General features: G+C 40.1%; 1 protein-coding gene and 1 long non-coding RNA gene across 2 annotated transcripts; both read left to right on the forward strand.

Annotated features, from left to right (window-relative positions):
* The first annotated feature begins 16 nt into the window (after window positions 1–16).
* On the forward strand, window positions 17–17,311 carry papss1 (3'-phosphoadenosine 5'-phosphosulfate synthase 1). The gene is made up of 12 exons (XM_061058291.1): window positions 17–256; window positions 1,083–1,197; window positions 1,306–1,541; window positions 2,171–2,309; window positions 2,985–3,103; window positions 3,421–3,534; window positions 3,659–3,770; window positions 6,945–7,150; window positions 10,226–10,361; window positions 10,778–11,046; window positions 12,179–12,408; window positions 16,069–17,311. The coding sequence occupies exons 1-12, from the start codon at window positions 197–199 to the stop codon at window positions 16,205–16,207; spliced, it is 1,875 nt and encodes a 624-aa protein (XP_060914274.1). The 5' UTR covers window positions 17–196; the 3' UTR covers window positions 16,208–17,311.
* LOC132990178 (uncharacterized) lies at window positions 3,783–6,245 on the forward strand. The gene is made up of 2 exons (XR_009675971.1): window positions 3,783–4,033; window positions 4,070–6,245. It is a non-coding gene; the product is annotated as an uncharacterized LOC132990178 (long non-coding RNA).
* Window positions 17,312–19,318: the final 2,007 nt, after the last annotated feature.

Here is a 19,318-nt window from a genome sequence, read left to right on the forward strand (position 1 = left end):
ACGTGGCTTGCTGTGGAAGCGCTTCCCGGTTGTAGTGCCAGCGAGGCTCTCCCCGGCTTCGGGCTGCTCCATTCACTGGAGATACCTGTACAGATAAAAAAAAAAATCTAACGGGACAGTCAAACGAACGGGGTTTTTCTTTTTCTTTATTTTGAAAGAGGTTAGCGGATTAATCAGCCATTGTTCGCTGGCAGCCATGGAAACGTACAGCAGCTCTCACAAGAAGCAGAAGCTGAGCAACGCTGCTGAGAACTGGGTGAGATTTCTTTAGCCGAGTTGTGTTTATTCACTTCCTTTCACCTCCAGTAACCAGCTCCTAATGGGCTAGAATGCTAACTGTCCAGACACGCTAGCTGATTAGCATGCTTACAGTACACTTCTACATTAACGTAATGCTAACTCTACATGGCGAAACCTTTGTTGCTAGCTGTGTTGCGGGCTAATACATCGTCTGCTAATTCACTTTACAGCATCAACAGTTTGCTTTATGTCCACGCAGTCGTGATAAAATTACATTAAATGGTGCCAGCTGTGTGTCTTACTGCCACATAACTAATTGTTTGATGAGTAAGCAAGAAGCTAACTGTGAAATGAATTGCCCATTAAAAGAAACCATCATAAAGGAGTCAAAACAAGTAGACACATTTTTCAAATTGTATATTGTTCATTCTTTTCTCAGTGATAACAAACACAATCACACATGTTAGGATTTGAACCCTTTCCAAAGTTAAAGGGGGGATAGTAAATGTTGGGTTTCCTTGAATGAAGAATGAATTATTTTACATCCCCACCCAACTTTTTCACACATTGTGTAGTCAATAAATAACTTCTAAGGAAATGTTGAATAATGAGAGTTTACCCATGCTCACATTCAGCCTTAAAATTATAATATATTATATATATATTCAGTGCTTTCTTCATAATATTCTAACATTTCCTGGGAAGCCATATACTACAGCTAACTTTAAGATGTTGAATATGTAAAGCTTTAAAGTTTATTCTGTCAACATTTTCCTCCTACCTTTGAATTAAAACATGCTTTTGGGCTAAATTGATTGGTAATCTTTTTTTTTTTGTGTTAGGGAATGCAACGTGCCACTAATGTCACCTATCAAGCTCATCATGTTAGCCGAAACAAGCGTGGACAGGTTGTGGGAACCAGAGGAGGGTTCAGAGGCTGCACTGTGTGGCTGAGTGGTAGGTGATGACATGTGATGTCAGACATGTACAAAGTTGATTTCCGTTCTGCTCTTGTTAATGTTCTCGTGGCTTAGCTTCATAATACTGTCCTTTCTTCGGTGCCAGGTTTGTCTGGTGCAGGAAAGACCACAGTGAGCATGGCTCTGGAGGAGTACCTGGTGTGTCATGGTATCCCCTGCTACACACTGGACGGGGACAACATCCGTCAGGGACTGAACAAGAACCTGGGCTTCAGCCCAGAAGACCGTGAAGAGAACATAAGGCGCATTGCTGAGGTGGCTCGGCTTTTTGCTGATGCTGGCCTGGTCTGCATAGCCAGCTTTATCTCTCCCTACAGCAGGGTGAGTGACTCTCCAAAGAAAGCATTATAGGTTGATTATGTGGATAGATGTAGCTTGACCTCATTGATACTAAAATGAATCAGATTTTTGTTTCTTATACATTCTATATTAAAACCTATTCTGATAGTTTTGTGAACAGTTTTGTTCAAGGTAAAAAAAGTATATTGTTAGAGTTTGTTCTTAATATGATACTTCAACATAGAAGTACATCAAAATCAAGTTCCCCCTCAGTCATGTGTGTGGGTACTGAATCCTTAACAAAGCTTTTGAAAAATACTCCAGGACAGCACTCCAGGAAGATTTGTTTAACATTTACTCAGAATTTAACCAGAAGTTTGAATATGAAAAAATGAAATAAGAACAAAACCCTGACACAATTCTTTGATGTCACTGCTTCATTTTCGTCAACCTATTTTGAAGGTCTCTGGGGCAGAATGAGCAGTCTATATTTTTTTACCCTTTAATGTCTCCTGTTAGATGCTTTTTCTGGCCTGTGCTTCAGATATTGGTCCATATATACCTCAGAAAGCACACTTCTCTGTTCAAAGATTATAACTGAACATATTGTGCTTCAATAACTTCTTATCTAAATCATGCATGTACCTCTCTATTTGCTTATATTCTCACAGGATCGCCTCAATGCCAGGAAGATCCACGAGGCCGCTGGTCTGCCTTTTTTTGAGGTGTTTGTGGACGCTCCACTTGATGTCTGTGAGCAAAGGGACGTGAAGGGGCTGTACAAGAGAGCCAGAGCAGGAGAGATACGAGGTAGAGTATAGTGAAACAACGTTCATGTGCAGTGTATTAATAGATCCAGCAGGCATGGATCCTTGTTGTTTTTATATCATCAACAGTCGGGGCTTATGTTTTGAATGTTGTAATGTGACATCTGTTATTTAGTATTATTTAGTATTTTAAAGGCAAATCTACAATCTGCTCAGTAGCTCAGTGAGCAGCTGTACTGTATGCGAAAATTTTCATCAGTGTGACTTCAGTTGTCAAATTAACAGAAAATAAATGACTGCAATAAAACTTATGGAGCACTCTTCGGGAACGCATTTCTTATCACGTTGTTTCTCAGCAGCCCTGCTGAGTTTTGTTTCATTCTCTAGAGAAGATAGGTTTCTGATACAGTCTGTCCCTTGCCTTAGACATAACACAGTCCTAATGTTGTCACAGGTGTGAAAGGCTATTTCCTGGATGAAAACATTCAAAATACACTCATGTATTAGTGCTCGATTCTTGGAGTATGAACATGTGTTCATAAATCATGGATGAAAAAAATGTTTACAAGAACTGTTGTTATAATAATTTTGATACCTGTTCATTCATTTAAAACCCATACACAATAATGTACAAACAACAAAAAGGCTTTTTTAAAATGTCAATTAGAAGTTCACTTTTTCTCTCAGATTGTTCATTTACTTCAATTTATTTTATCAGGATTCACTGGAATTGACTCAGAGTATGAGAAGCCAGAGGCTCCAGAGCTGGTGCTGAAGACTGACTCATGCAGTGTGAACGAGTGCATACAACAGCTCATCGACTTGCTTCAGGAGAGGGTGAGGGCAAGAACTGTGTGGCCATTTTTAAAAACGTTTCAGATATGGGTGTATTATGGGGATAATCAAATGCTTTTCTTTATGGTTCTCTTTGAAATGTATTTGTGCTACAATTCAGAGACGGTATAAAGATTTGCTACCATTCCTCTACCTCCCACTAGATGGCAGTGAAGTCTCATTTGTATCAATATTGATATCAACTCATCTACACTCTGTCCTGTATTTTTACGAGTAGCAATAACCAACCTCTTGATAATGCTTTTTTATTTTTTATTATTTAATTTTGAATAATACATTTTCCTTTTTTCATTCTTTAGGATATAGTTCCTGTTGACGCATCTTATGAGGTGAAAGAGCTGTACGTTCAGGAGAATAAATTGGACCTTGCGAAGGCTGATGCAGAGACTCTGCCTGCAGTGCAGATTGGAAAGGTGCTTCTGGTTTTGTTTATTATTATCATGTCTTTATCTACTACTTTACTTACATCCTTGCATATATTATACGTTTTTCGTCAGTATGAAACATTGTGCTAGTGACTATGCGTGTCATCCTCAGGTGGACATGCAGTGGGTGCAGGTGCTAGCTGAAGGCTGGGCCACTCCTCTCAATGGCTTCATGAGAGAGAGAGAGTTTTTGCAGTGTCTTCATTTTGACTGTCTGCTAGACGGTAAGATATTGATTTGTTTTTTATTATTTAGATGAAAAATGAAAAATTCAGTGTAATACATAAGAAAATACACTAGGGGGAGACGAGTGCTCACTAAATACATTGATGGAAAAAGGGGATTGCTCTCTATTAGGATAGCATGCCACATTTCATACAGTGGTACCTGAGTTCTTCTTTTCTAAATATATTTTTTGATGCTACTGCCACAGTATTTCCTCCATAAGCACAGGAAATAAATCCCTGTGAGCACCATGATCCCTTCAGTACGCCTGTCTTAATATTAGCTCTCAGCTGAAAAGTTTATTCAGAGATGTGATTCATTTGACACGCATGAACTTGTGAGTTTTTATCGTTTTTGGTAGAGATTCAAGAATTGTGAAAATCAGGGCCGCAACCGATTTTTAAAATAACGATTTAGCCGATTGCAGACGCTGATGTCTTTTCCATTACTTCTGTTGGTGTAAGACTCTCACAATGCCAACATTTCAAAGATTTTCCACATATCAGAGATTATCCAACAGGTGATTTCCTTTGCCCAATGAAAAATCCCTTTTGAGTCAGTAGTTACCAGTAGTACCTTTTATCTGTATTTTTACTGTATTCCTATATATTCTTATTTTATTTGTACTCATATGCGTGCTCTTCTTCTTGTCTTTTACTGCTGCAACACTTGAATTTCCCCACTGGTGTTCAATAAAGGGTTATCTTATTTTATCATAAATGCACTAGATGCCAGCATAAAATGAAAGATAAACATTTGCTACTGACATCAGTTTATTCCACATTATTTGCAGATGTCTGCTAGGGAATGCAACATGCCACTAATGTCACCTATCAAGCTCATCATGTTAGCCGAAACAAGCGTGGACAGGCTGTCTGTCAATGTTAAACCAGTGCGACAGTGCGCACCCAGTTTTTGTCAATTGAACCTGAAATGTCTCTTTACTGTAGCTCTTTTCCTCTAACTGTGTTCCCCCTTTACTTTATTCTAATAAAAACGACGTCATCTGATATAGTGCAGTGTTAAATTACATTTAGAAGTACACTCTGCATGTTTCCCTGCCTATTTTTTACTGTGTGACATGCTGCTGAGAGGCTTAAACGAGGCTTGTGTGCTGACATGCTAAAGAAGTGCTCATCATGCAGCAGTGATGTACAGCTTAGCTAGGTGTGATACTGATACATTTATACAGGAATGAAGTTGATCTAGATGCAGGATTTTAATGGACGATGATGATGTTGTCCAACATGTCCATTTCTCATCTCAGGAGTTCATCGTTTTAATTGGCATCAAATACACTGTTTCGAGTGTCTCTTCCTGTAATTACAGCAATTTCTCATGTATTGTTTGAAATTCCAAGAAACAGTCAATTAACTTTTATTGTCCATGTAACCACTCAAATCTTGGTTGTGAGTTAAGATGACGAATATTTTGTTAAGTACACAATAAAATGAAAAATGCATCAAATAAATTGAAGGTTAACATAGCCTGTATTTCATTTTCAGATGTTGACAGGACTATATATTAAAACTGCTGTCCTCACTGGGGGATGAAATCATCCAGTTGAAATCATCCAATTCTTACAGCTTGGAACAAAATGTCAGATGATTATAAGTTCAAAAAACACATTTAATTTTGTACTGTCTCAAAACGGAGAGGCAAAAACATATATCGATGTGAAATGTCTTGATTCCGCACCGGAGGCGGAGGGAGACGGAGGAAGAGGTTCTATATTGATTTGACATCATACACCACATTTATCAATTTTCACTTCCTTCCAGGGACTTGACAGCAAAATAATCAGAGACAGTATCAATTACCCTGTCTGTAACACTAAAATAGGTCCAGAAGCCAATACTACTATTTTACTAACCCTGAAGTCTGCAAAAATAAACAGAGACCCAAAGTCAAGCCTTTGTCTCCTCTCTCGCTCAAACATTTGGCCGTACGGTGTGTGTGTGTGTGTGTGTGTGTGTGTGTGTCACAGTGTAGATTTTACAGCTGGTTCAAATAAAACAGAGGGGACGAGATGAGGGTCCAGGGGGAGGATGGGGGCAGAACCAGTGTCCCCTCGTGTTTCCACTGCATGTGATCTGATGTGATGTGAAAAGCGTGCCGCTCCAAACGTTTTCATCAACCTGGCAGAACAAACCCTCCAACAGAGCGCTGTCCCTACACAGCTTAAATCATCAAATGAGACGGGGTCAAGCTCCAGCTCGGCTTAAGAGAGTTTTTTTATTTTTTTTTATCTTGTAGCTTCTCAATTTGGAGCATTGAAGACTCTCTGTAGCCTCTGGGTCAGCCGTATATTCCACATTTAACTTAAAGAGGAAAAGCATGGAAACCTCAACAAGATGGTTGAGCTGTTTTTAAAAACCAGTGAACATTTTAACTTGCTTTTTAAAGGATGTGTGATCTTTCTCTCCATGTGCGTTACATTGCTTTTCATTTATTAAACTCTGATGTGAAAGGTGCTCTACAGAGACACAAACAACTCATGGTGCCCATCCCTGAGGTATAAATATAATGCTGACTATGTTTCCTTCCTTCGTAAATATTTTCAAAGCTGTTGTTTAGGACCGAAACGTCACGTCAATGTTTGTTAGCTTGCTGTCATGTTCTTCACTGCTTCCTCAGTTAATGCCACCAGCTGCTGGCCATTAGAATAGCTTGATAACAGTGGCAGGACTGTGTATAGTGCTGCTCACAAACAATCATAATACAAACAGAAGAGGCAAGAGTTTAAACAATCTTACCTCATCACTGGACGCAAGCTGGATGTGACTTCAGTGGGAGGATTCTTCTCCTAGCATAGACTGTTTTGAACCAGAGCATCATACGTTAATATTATAAGTACAATCTTTTTTAATAAGGAGCTGAAACTATTAGCTATTCTCTCGAACAACAATGAATGGTGGACAGTGTCATTCATCAGTAGAGCAAAAATGGAAACACTGGTTAAAGCTTCTTATGTGTAAGGATTTGATCCTTTTATGTTTTGTGCTTGTGGTTAAAGTTGTGCATTAATACAACTTCTTTTATACCTGATGGTTAACTGAATATCTTTATGTCTTTCAACTGTTTTCAGACAAAACAAGCTAAATTATAAATGTCCCCTCTTTGAAATAATTCTCTCCCCTCATGAAAATGTTCTTTGCTCTTCATTGTCCTAGGTGGTGTCATCAACCTGTCAGTGCCTGTGGTGCTGCCGGTGTCTGCTGCAGATAAAGAGCGTCTGGACGGTGTGACCGCCGTGGCCCTGGTCTACGAGGGCAGGCGAGTGGCCATCCTCCGCAACCCTGAGTTTTATGAACACCGCAAAGAGGAGCGATGTGCTCGGCAGTGGGGCACTACCTGCAAGGACCACCCATACATCAAGGTAGGCCACTGAAGTGACACTTTCAGGGTCACAGGTGTTATTCTCTAAATGCTGACTCGACAATACACACTATAGAAAAAGCAAAAGCCAGGTCTTTGTGAAAGCACAGAGCAGCATTGCAGAGTTGCAGACGGTTTGTCTCAAGTGTGCTGTGTGATAAACATCCTGCATATGAACACATTCGGCCTCCCTGGATTCGGCCCTGATAGAACACAGATCCGAGCTGGCCTTTTCACATTACTTATGGAAAGAGTGAATAGGTTAGGGAGCAGAGGATTTTCTCACACTCTGTCAGGATGCCCAGGGTGATCACTTGAGTTTTTATTGATTTATTCAACCTCATTTTGCAGGTGTTATAGTTGGATGCTGCCGAGTAGATTCCACCATAACGTGCTTGAGAATGTGCTGCTAACAGGCAGATGACTCCCTGCCAGCTTCCACCTTTCCCCCTCACACAACTCCTCTTCAAATGGACCCCGGGAATTGTTTCCATGTGTCTCCTATAGACCGCTGTGGCGCTCAGGTAGACTCAGTGGTGAGATAACGTTCCAAAATGATCCGGCACACCCTGCGGAAAGTGGCATCTGCTTGTAGCAGTAACATATCTCAACTGTCTGGTGCGTCGAGACAGTTGTATTGCTTGCCATTTCATAAAACAAAACTGTATGGACCAATAGTGTAACTTAACCCTTAAAAGTTACTTGGGTGGCTGTTTAAATCCCAAGTGTTGGTCTGCTACTTTTAAAAGTCCGAATGTGCAAGACCAAACAAAAAGTGACCTGCATGCTATTAACTTGTTTGACCTTTCGCGGTCAAACTTACTGTAAACCTCATTAGCTTGTCTTAAAGCGATATGCTGCTGAACATTCTGTATGGAAAATCTCTACTATTTGAATGATCTATTGCAGGGGTCATCAACTACATTTATACAAAGGCCAGCTTTTTTATTGACAGACATTGCGGGAGCCGGGTTTTAAAAATATGGTTGCACATAAGCCTGACTCTGACAGCTGTCAAGCCCGATGTGCCTTGGGATTTTATGTGTATTGTTTAATCACCCGAGATAATTTATATTCAGAGGGCCGGATGGGAAGCTTTGGAGTCCGGATGTGGCCAGCGGGCCGCAAGTTGATGATCACTAATCTATAGTATCGATCATTACCAAAGCTTTAAAAAAAACATAATTTTAACCATAATCTTTGCAAGCGAAATGGAGAGAGCAGTGGTGGTCTATTCAAGTTTACAGGTTCATTCAACTGGATTATGCATGATAACACAGTCTCAACGTATTTGTGCAATTTAGATAGTATGCAGCAGTTTGCCCGCGTCTTTCGGCAAGGAAAAAAGCAAGAAATAACCCAATATTTGTTACCGAGGAAGTTCCTTTTTTGTTGCCATGGTATCGAAGTTGGCCTTGATATCGTTGATTTTTACAAGAATCTTATCAAAGTTTAAAAATCTGCTAACATGACAGCCCTATTATTGGAGATTACCGAAATTACCAGACCAAAGCTCTCTTAATATGTCACTGCACATGGAACTTATTTTAAATCTTAGCAGATATCTTAATGTGTTTTATGACGAGCGCGGTCTCAAGTTTTACGAATTGGTACCATGACTCCCCACTGTCAACACCGGATTCCTCCACGCTGGATTTAAACACATGCTGTTTTATATTTCATTTCCGCAACTGTCAGATTGATTCACTCTACCAACCTGTGAGTTCAGCTTGCCATGATTAAGGTGTCACTCAGTGTAGACGCTGTGTATGTATATTTAAGTATGTGTTTAACTCCCCGAGCTGGAGCCAGTCTGTCATCACACCTCTGCGCTGGTAGCTACAACCTTCTCCTCCCATCTCTTCCCAACCAGAAACAACCCTCTCCTAGTTACATTTAGTTAATCCACTTTTTCCTGTTTACCTGTCCATCAGTCAGACAGCAGCCCCCTTCATTGGAAACCATGCTGTGTAGTGGCTGTTTATTTGGTTTGGGCTCTTTTTTCCCATGTGAACTCCTGGGGGCACTTATACCGCTGAAACAAAGCACATGTGTATGCGAAGGCCTGCTCCTTTGATATCTTCACGTAGACTTCACATTTTTTTTTGTGAGGAAAATAAATTGCCACTTGTCTTTGCTGTTGATCTATCTAAAGAGCGAGACTGCTATGCATCGTTCACGGCTCTTCTCGGGCCAGCAGCAGACAGGTTGAATAAATTCGAGTGTGGAAAACAAATCACAACACAATCCTGAAACCCCTTAAACAGAGCCAAGTTGTTTTTGATCGCGTCACGCACACGCCTCTACTCCTGACATCTGTCTGATTATTAAACATAGTTTGCCAGATAAAACTGAAATCAATATGTGCCTTAAGTGTGGATATCAAAGCACCTTTTTCTATTTATTTTTTACATGATAAATGACATGTCAAAGAAATCAGTGACATCTTTGTTATCAACTTCCAACTCTGCTCTATGCAAAGCTTACCAACTTCAGGTTGCACATTTGTGGCCTTTGTTTTGAGAGTTCTCAGCCTTGACACCGGTGTTGTGCTTCTTCTTTTATTACCAAGCCTGTACAGAATTGTCACTTTGTATCACATTAACATCGCCCAGGCTGGGGCTTTCAGTAACTTTAGCTCCACTCTCGTAAATGCCACATTAGGCAGGCCTATCTCCTGAAACAATAGCAACCTCCGCCTGGATCCTGAGCACTTGAGTGACTTTGTTGAGCGGAAAAAAATTCGCTCCAGTGTGGTCATAAGCTCATCAACGGGGTTACATTGTGCAATACAATCTGATTTTGTCTTTTCTCTCTTATGGAAATAAAGGAGATGGCCAAGTGTGGAAAAGTGGGCATGCCAGAGTTTTGTTGACGGTTTTAGGACACAGAGACTTTGATATATGCGTGTGTTCTCTTTGCAACTGGGTAATAACTCCTGAGTTTTATTAGAATTCACTCTGGCCTGGTTCCAGCACAGTGATGTTTTTATGGACCAGTGTCTTAAGTCTGGATTATGTTTGAGTTGTGCTCCCTGTCGTGATGACTTGTGACCCCCCCTTTTTTTTTTTTTCAGATGGTGATGGAAAGTGGGGACTGGCTGGTTGGGGGAGACCTGCAGGTTCTGGACAAGATCCGCTGGAATGACGGACTGGATCAGTACCGACTGACACCCACAGAGCTCAAGCAGAAGTTTAAAGAAATGAATGCAGGTACTGTACAGGGTTCTGTTGGTCCCAGTTTGTTTTCTGTCTTGAAAACGGTGAGATGGACTTCTACAGAGACTGTAGTGTCATAATATTTAGAAACTACTACCCATTTATTTTGTAAAAATGAAAGGAAACGGCGGGTACTCCACTCACTTCAATGCTTTCATTCTTTGTTTAGTCTCTGTGCTCAAAGTGAGGGAGACACAGTATGAAAGTCATGGGAGAGAAAGCGCTGTTGTGATTCACTCCTTCGCTCTATGTGGTTTGAGTGGTCAGGCGTTTAGCTGCTTGATTATCTTTGGGTACATTGTGGTCTCTTTGTTTGTTTGATACAGATGTGTAAAGATGTGTTTGGTCGCAGCTGAACAAATCCCTCTCATCCCCCCTCTCTCTCTCTCTCTTTTTTTTCTGCCATGAAGATGCCGTATTCGCCTTCCAGCTCCGCAACCCAGTCCACAACGGCCATGCTCTTCTGATGCAGGACACCCACAAGCGTCTCATCGAGCGGGGGTATCGACGGCCCGTTCTGCTGCTTCACCCTCTGGGAGGTTGGACCAAGGACGATGACGTGCCTCTGCCCTGGCGAATGAAACAGCATGCCGCCGTCCTGGAGGAGGGCATCCTGAATCCAGAGACTACCATCGTAGCAATCTTCCCTTCTCCCATGATGTACGCCGGGCCAACTGAGGTAAAGATAATCAAGAATGTTATGAATGCAGTTACATACTTGAGGTTTCTTTTTTTTTGTCTAAAGCACGTTTACCTCATAACTGACATGTGTGACAGTGTTGAGTAATGACAACAGACACAGGGAGGAGGACTGTCATTTGTTAACTGCAAATTGTATAAAGTGATAAATGGCAGGAAATTGGATTTACAGTTGTCTTGAGGCATTCTGTTTAGTGTTTCCCTGTCGTACATAAACCACTCAGTGTCACTGAACATAGCTGTGTAACTCTTTCATAATGCAGTGTGGGGCACCATTTATTGAGAGCAGATTGAAGCTGGTGGATGTCAGGCAGTGAATTCATTAAGTTTTTCATTCTGAATGTGAGTTTTAGAGAGCGGGACTCGGCTCCAGTCTTTGTGTCATTCATCTGGCATTTATTTTTCATCACCTCTGGCCTACCAGCCACCAAAATATTACCACGTCTTGTTCAGTGGTTGACTTGCCAGATTGTTCCATTGCTCTCACACACTGAACTAAAACCACTTGTTAGCATTAGCTCAATCTCAGAGCCTCTTGGAGCTACGGCCATCTTTTCAGGGTGTTTTAGTGCAGCCAGAAAATAGTAATAAAAGACTCCCGGTCTAGACTTCCTTTTCCACGCATTACCTTTCCATACAATCTTTACAGAGTTTAGAGGCGACGACTAACAGCAAGTTGTTAGCTATAGATACATGCAGATTTCTGTTTTAACACATCAATTAAGCTAAATTGCGCCACTGGATGATTGCGGTCAGGTTACTGTATTGCATTCAAGCAATGAAGTCCACCTCTTTTGATCTCCACATAGACTTATTTCTGTAAACATTCCCAGTTTGCTGAAACACTTGTGGACAATTAAACAGAGAATTCAAACGGAAACTGGAAAGCACCCGATACCCACAATTGTATAAGGTGTATAATTGTTTGAGGCTAAGGTACCAACTACAGTGCGACAGCATATGACAAACTTCAACGTAGCACAAAATAAAAAGAGCAAAGATAATGTTTAGTAAATGTGAGAGGCTCTCTTAAACTCCATTGTGGATTTAACTCCAGCTTATTTTCCTCCTCTGGCATTGACAGCTCTTCATTCTGTTCTCCTCATGCACAGGTTCAGTGGCATTGCAGGGCTCGCATGGTGGCCGGAGCCAACTTTTACATCGTGGGTCGTGACCCAGCAGGCATGCCCCACCCGGACACAGGAAAGGACCTGTACGAGCCAACTCACGGGGCCAAGGTACTCACCATGGCTCCCGGTCTTATCACCCTGGAGATTGTTCCATTCAAGGTTGCTGCTTACAACAAGGTCAAACGAGCCATGGACTTCTACGACCCTAAAAAGTGAGTTCTTGTTTTTGTTATAATTTTTCTAAAGCCTATGTCCTGTTCTATGTCTCTTTCTTTAAGTTAATGGTCATGGTATACTGACCAAGTCTGAGTTTTAAACATCACCGCTCACTCACACTTCATTGAAAAGCTTATTTGTAGATTCAGTCAAGAGTAATAAGTCTCATTTAGGCCAATTAGAAGCAGCAGTCTAAACAGAACTTAAATAAATTACTCATTAGGCTGGTCTGTATTTCAAACCCTTTAATCTATTTCCTTTTCCCCCCTTTTCTCCTTTTTACATTACACGTGCATGCCAAGAATAACAGGCATTGTTTTTCTTTCCTATACAGTGAGAAGCTTTGGTGGATTAGTATGAGCTTTGTTGTTGGTCAGAAAATACAGAGAGCTGTCGTTGATTAGAGTGTGTATATGTACGCTGCACATGATGACTAACAAAACTCATGCAAGCTCACTGCCTCTTGTCTGGACCTGATGCAGGTTATGCAATGCTAGCTGTGCTTGGCCAGGAATAAATATAGCCAGACTAATCAAAAGATTTGTTTTGTTTTCCATGATGCATATTTATGACATTGATCTCAAACCAAATAGTTTATCAGAAACATCAAGTGCTCTCAGTGCTGCTAAAAATAACAACAGTGTAGTTTTTGAAAATATGAAAGACAATTTCACTTTGCTTTCCGTGGCTTCAGCACTAACATGGTTAGGTAAGAAATAGAACTGTTTCGAGCTCTGTGTTAAAACACTCGGTAAGTTCGATGTCTTGTATTCCACACTGGGATACAAACATTTATCATGTGTATAAAAGTTACATGCAAAACACTATATATGGGTGCTGAATCCTCAACCAAAGAAAAACAGATTGAAGTATTTCACCACCTGATGTGTATAATGTGTATAAAAGAGAACTTCAAATCAAGACCTGTTTTTTTTTTAAGTTGGTGTATTCTGTTACACTACAGATCTCTCTCAGTCTCAATTAACACACACAAAAAAGAATGGATAAAGTAAAAGTAAAATATAAGACACCTTACTTTAAAAAATATATATATATTCTCATTGATTTAATGGGCTTGTTGTCGTTTTAAGGGTAAATCTAAAGTGGAAAATCTAAAGTGGAAACTAGTTTTCCAAAGTCTGCAGTTGTGCCTCATTTAGATTTATGACTTTCAGTTCTCTCGTGCACGCTGACAGCCCCTTGCCAAACATCAGGATGAATATGGATGCTTCTCCTAATCACCAGCAACACCCCTCAGCCTTTCTGTAAAGTATTGCAGCTCAGATCACGGCAAGCTGTTTCTCATTTGACACCGAATAAAAATGGTCTCTGAAGAATTTGCCTGGAGCTCTTCTACCTCACGCCATGTGAACAGAGAGATCTTCCTCACAGTGTTTGAGGCAAACGGTGCGCTGTGTCATGTAAAAGCAATTAGAAATTGTATCTCATAAACAGCAGGACTTTGACCCTCTGTGAATGTAAGCTCTGTGGAGAAAAATGTAAATGTCTGTTAGCAAGATGTCTAAAGCGGTCCTGATTATCTCTGACAGACGAGGCTGGAGAAGCTGTAATGAACTTGGGCCAGTGCTCCACTCAACATGCGTACAGGATAAAGACTTTCCTTTTTCAAACAAAGCCGTTCATATTTTGAAGAAGAACTTTATTTTAATGAGAATCTGTCATGAGAGGGGCTGTGTTGAAGAAATTACTAAGACTTGACTCCATGCAATAAGACTCAGTTGACATCAGATGGCTTACGTTGATGAAAGTTTATACATAAGATGAATACTCATGAGGAGACATGATTCAACATCACACTTCTGTACTCGTGTCTTGTTCAATCACATGTGCAGAACTTTTCGGAAGGCATCGCATATATCCTAAAAGACATTATCATTATCAGGGTAATGTCACATTGACCCACCTAGACTAATCTGTGACGTCAATTACACTGGAGCAGACAATAAGTCTACCAAACATCCTTGCAGATATCAGATAGATCAGTTGACACTCTAAGCTGTACTTGGTGTTCTAATAAGAGTTGAACTATGTCAGGTCTGACTGACATTAGAGAACAGTGAATAAACCTAATGACATCTGTACATTATAATCTAAATAACTACAGAAATTCCACCACAGGATGGAGCACACGTCAGTGTTTGAAATTTACCAAAGATGTTTGGACAACAGAAATCTACAATCTGATAGTGGGAGAGCAGCTCGGTGACAGTGTTTGATTTTCTGATCAGTGTTTCATTTGAAGCCAAATTCCTTCAGACAGACAGACAGACAGGCCAGTGGTGAGGGTGTTTGACAGTGTAGTGTGAGAGAAGAGAGAATTCTGTTGTTTTTTTAAATGTAACTAACGAAACTAGTGGTCAGGGTTTCATTTTGTGAAGTAGTTTCAATGCTGTCTGTTTTTAATATATCAATTGCTATGATTACTCAGTCTTGTATTGAAAGGAAGTTGGTAAGCAGTACTAATCTGAACAGGTCATGTCAGATGTTTGCTGTCATAAAGAGTTGGGGGAATTTGAGAAAAAAAAATGTTGTAATCTTTGGGCTGGAACTGGATTTGAACCAGAAACAATGGGGCGGCTGTGGCTCAGTTGATAGAGTCGGTCGTCTCTCGATCGAACCGTCCGGTGTTCGATTCCTATCTCCTGCAGCAACATGTCTGATGTCTCCTTTGGCAAGACACTTAACCCTAAATTGCTCCTGCTGCTTCGTCTGCGGTGTATGAATGGGATTAGCCACTTCTGATGGTCACTTTACATACAGTAGCAGCCTCTGCCATCAGTGTGTGGATGGGTAGGTGTGACCTGCGGTGGAAAAGCACTTTGAGTATTAGTGCTATATAAGCTCAAGTCCATTTACCATTTACAAGTAGATCCATTAGAGATTTAAAAAAACTAAATGTTTAATAGACATTGGCACACACATTATAAAAATACAACATTCATCAAACTTTTCTTCTGCTTGTCAATGATTTCAAGCCCATTGTGTGCGTCACCCTCTCTTAACATGTCCCTCTGTACCACTAAAAATGTTAATGGAAACTCAGCAGGAAGGATGACAAAACATCCAGGCTTTGGCAAATCAAAGAGGTGGTCAAAATGTTTCAGATACTTTGTGTCTTCACTACACATCCCCACATTCTGCCAAACACAGGATTATAAATGATAAATCTACAGCACATTGCATTTGAAGGACTGAAGGATAAAAGTTGCATGTCAGCTAAACTGGCCTCTCTTTACCACCATCACTGTGATAGCGTGCTGGTGTTTTCTGGATTGTCACACCATCCCTACAGCCACACAGTGATTTGTGAGGTATTACAATGGAGCGGCTGCCAGAAACAATCAGAATGTCAAACGTAGAGTTTAGAGATATAACTATTTTGATATACAAACAACTATCGTGTCTAAATTTAAGTGTCTCGTAAAGAAAAGGATAAATAATTTTGTAAGAGCTTGTTTTGGTCTCAGACTCTCTGCTCTTACAGCCTGCTGCTACGCCTCAACACACTTGATCCAGAGCAGCAGGAAGTAACCTTTGTCTCATATTTCCTTTATTTTTTGATAGGCATCTTTTCATTGATTGAAATATGTATGTTACTTACATTTCATTTTTGTCTCTTTTTTTTTTGTACACAGCCATCAAGATTACGACTTCATCTCAGGCACACGTATGAGGAAGATGGCTCGTGACGGGGAGAATCCTCCTGACGGCTTCATGGCGCCGAAGGCCTGGGCTGTGCTGAAAGAATACTACAAGTCACTGGAGAAGGCCTAAAGGGTCTAAAGGTTGAGTCTGTAAAGCTGAAAAATGTAAGGAGACACGGTTTGACTGATGTTTTAAAAAAAGGCAAACGTGGGGACCAGTTATCTATCATGAAAAACAAAAACACACTCTTGCTTGTGTATGTTTCACTTTTACAATTAACAGTCAGTCGTGAAATGTGTTATTTTTAGTCTTATGTTCGTGTTTTAACTCTGTGTACTTTATTTTTACTAAACAAGCTGTAAAAAAATATGACAGGTCAAAGGCTATAGAACAAACAAAAAAAAAGACATTTAAAACTAGGTTTGTGTTTCTCACAAACTTCAATACTGTATATTCTGATGAGTTGTCAAAACAAACGTGTGTGGGAAAAAAAGGATCAGAGCTCAATGGAAAGTACTGTTGACCAGTACTTAAGGGGGGCGTGATTGAATGTTGAATATCCGTGATGTCCAAATTGAAAAAGGTTCCTGCACCTGCTCTAGTCGATTTAACTCACAACTGAAACGCAAACAAGCTGCTTTGTACTCTGCGCTGTTTGCGAGTGGCAGTGGTAATGGCTCAGAAATTTGGTGTACAAAAGTATTTGACGGAGGAAAGTTGAGTGCCTTGGTCTTTAGAAAGTGAATTCACATGATGTCTTGTTTGAATTAGGACACACACACACACACACACACACACACACAGACCTGCCTCTTATCCCACAAGTCTTATTGTTACTCTGAATCGGTCCAGTAGTTCACGTAATGGTCTGCAAACCAGATCAGCATTTAAGGTGTTTTTATGGAATGTGCAACCCTAACCTTCCTAACCATCTAGGAAAACCTTTTAACATTTAATTTTTGTCATTTTTACTCTATTTATTCTGACCTAACATTTCAATATTTACTCCTTCTTTTTTTTTTAACTGTAGTTTTGAAGCTTTAAACTGGTTGTCTCTCAACAGTCTTGATGTTTTGTTAATGTTTCATCGTTTTTTTTCCCCCCTCTAATATTTTCCATGTGGCAATTCATTTTCAAGAGTAGGCCTGTATAATCAGAGGGTTGATGGTTACCATCAAGGGATCAGATTTGTAATCTTCCTTGTCCAATAAACCATTTTTACCAAAAGAACAATTTGTTTACTTATCCTTTCTGCGATCTTCAGCTTGTCACACCCAGTGTACACAATTTCTGTTGTTATTTCTTTTGCAGCACACCAAAGAGTTTTTAAATCCACAACATATTCTCAAACGTTTCATCTTAATTACATGTGACAGCACTGAAAGTCATGTATCTTTGAAACTAATGATGTCATTAAGCTGCCTTTGATAACTCAATTGCTCCAGATCTCTTCATGTCTTTGTGACTGCCATCTACACTAACAGTGCACACTCCACATTTCATTTCCACCATTTCATAGACCCAGCCTGTTTAAACCTTTGTGACCTCCCAGTTGGTCAATCAGCTGTATATTGAATGAGACAGACCCTCTAGTGACCCTAATCAGACTCAGATACACTCGCACGCTGTATACAAAGAGCTGCAGCTGGATCCCAGATGCAGTGGTGCAGTGAAAGTGGAATACACAGGGTTAACCAAGTCACAGAAGAGGGGCTCTGTCAGAAATACCCTGGATACTTTGTCTAATCGAACTCTGAGATGTAGTGAAGAGACCTGCCAGAAATGTTTTTTTTCCTACCTTTTGACAGATCTTGTTCAATTCCAAACGGTAATCAAGCTGGTTTCTCTGTGCGACTTCAAAAGAAGAGCTCGTTTTTCACAGAGAAAATGATCAAATGATTTTGAAGAGGTTGCCTTATGATTTCTGTTGTTCTTTTAACTGTCTGGAGGAGATCAGTGCTCTCTGGTTGTAGCAGGTGTCTGTTACTGTGTATCCTTAACCTCTTGATGTTATCTTCTATCACACTGTATTTTAGTTCTGGTTATTTAACAGCTTGTTCAGCCTATAATCAGATCTTTGCTCGGCTTTGAAACTGTTGTTACAGTGTGGCACCCTGCCAGAGACCACGGCTGAGAGTGTCAGAAGAATTTGTAGTGTTCAGTCTACTGTTTACACAACCTGTCTTTTCCTTTACCTGCACCCCCTTCCCCATTTTACTCAAACGGCTTCTGTGTGCGTCATGAACTATATTCATCACAGGCAAAGAAATGAAGTACATTTATTTCTGCTGATTTTTGTTAGCATTAAACTTAGCTTAATGCTGAAACTAATGTGAATCAATAAGAACTGTCTTAGGCTATCTTTATTGACAGCCTTTGATTAACTCTTTCAGTCCCAAAATAACTCCAATAAATAGATTGGGTCTCTTTGTCAGTGCACAGTACAAACCTTACATGCAAGGAAAAGGTAAGGATGTATTATTGTATAGATAGGCATAACAAAATAATGCCTCCAATAATGTAGCCATCAAAGTTGTCTACTATAAAATTTCCTGGTTCTTTCTAGAAAAAAAACAAACTGTTACTGAAGTAACTGTATGCACTGACTCTGTATTAAAACTATTTAGTGCAAAATAACATTTGTATATGGGAATGGTTAATGTTAATTATCATGAAATTATTAAACCAATAAATACAAATGTTTAATAAAATAACCAGAAATGAAATGTCACTATTGCAAAAGCCTTTGTGTACAATATGTTACAGTCACCATACAGACTTTTCCCTCTACACATTTACTTTTCTTCATGCATGCAACATCGCACAGGCGATGACATCATCACTGTCTAGTCTTATACCTCGAAAAGGTTCTGCTATAACATGGACTCCAGCTGCTTTTATCTCCAATTTCCTTCCATCTGGTTTGAGTTCCATTCAAAGACATCCATGATAAAAACAGGCTTTACTCTGAAAAATGCAATACAGCCACACAGGACAGGGTTAACGTTCAAGGAAAATTTTATTCCTCAGTTATGGCATTAAGTGTGTGTGTGTAGGGCAGGATCAGTGCTCATCAGCTGTAATGGTTTTGTGTTATTATCTGGACATTCGTGATGACAGTTAGTGATGACAAGAGTTGAGTCAGATAGCATTTCATGAGTTTGACTCGAGGGCTGTTTGGCTTTGTAGGAGGTTCTGATATATAGTACACTGTTTATAAAAGGATGAAAAATGTGTCCG

Source organism: Labrus mixtus, chromosome 2, assembly GCF_963584025.1.
Source record: "Labrus mixtus chromosome 2, fLabMix1.1, whole genome shotgun sequence".
In the NCBI taxonomy this organism is placed as follows: Eukaryota; Metazoa; Chordata; class Actinopteri; order Labriformes; family Labridae; genus Labrus; species Labrus mixtus.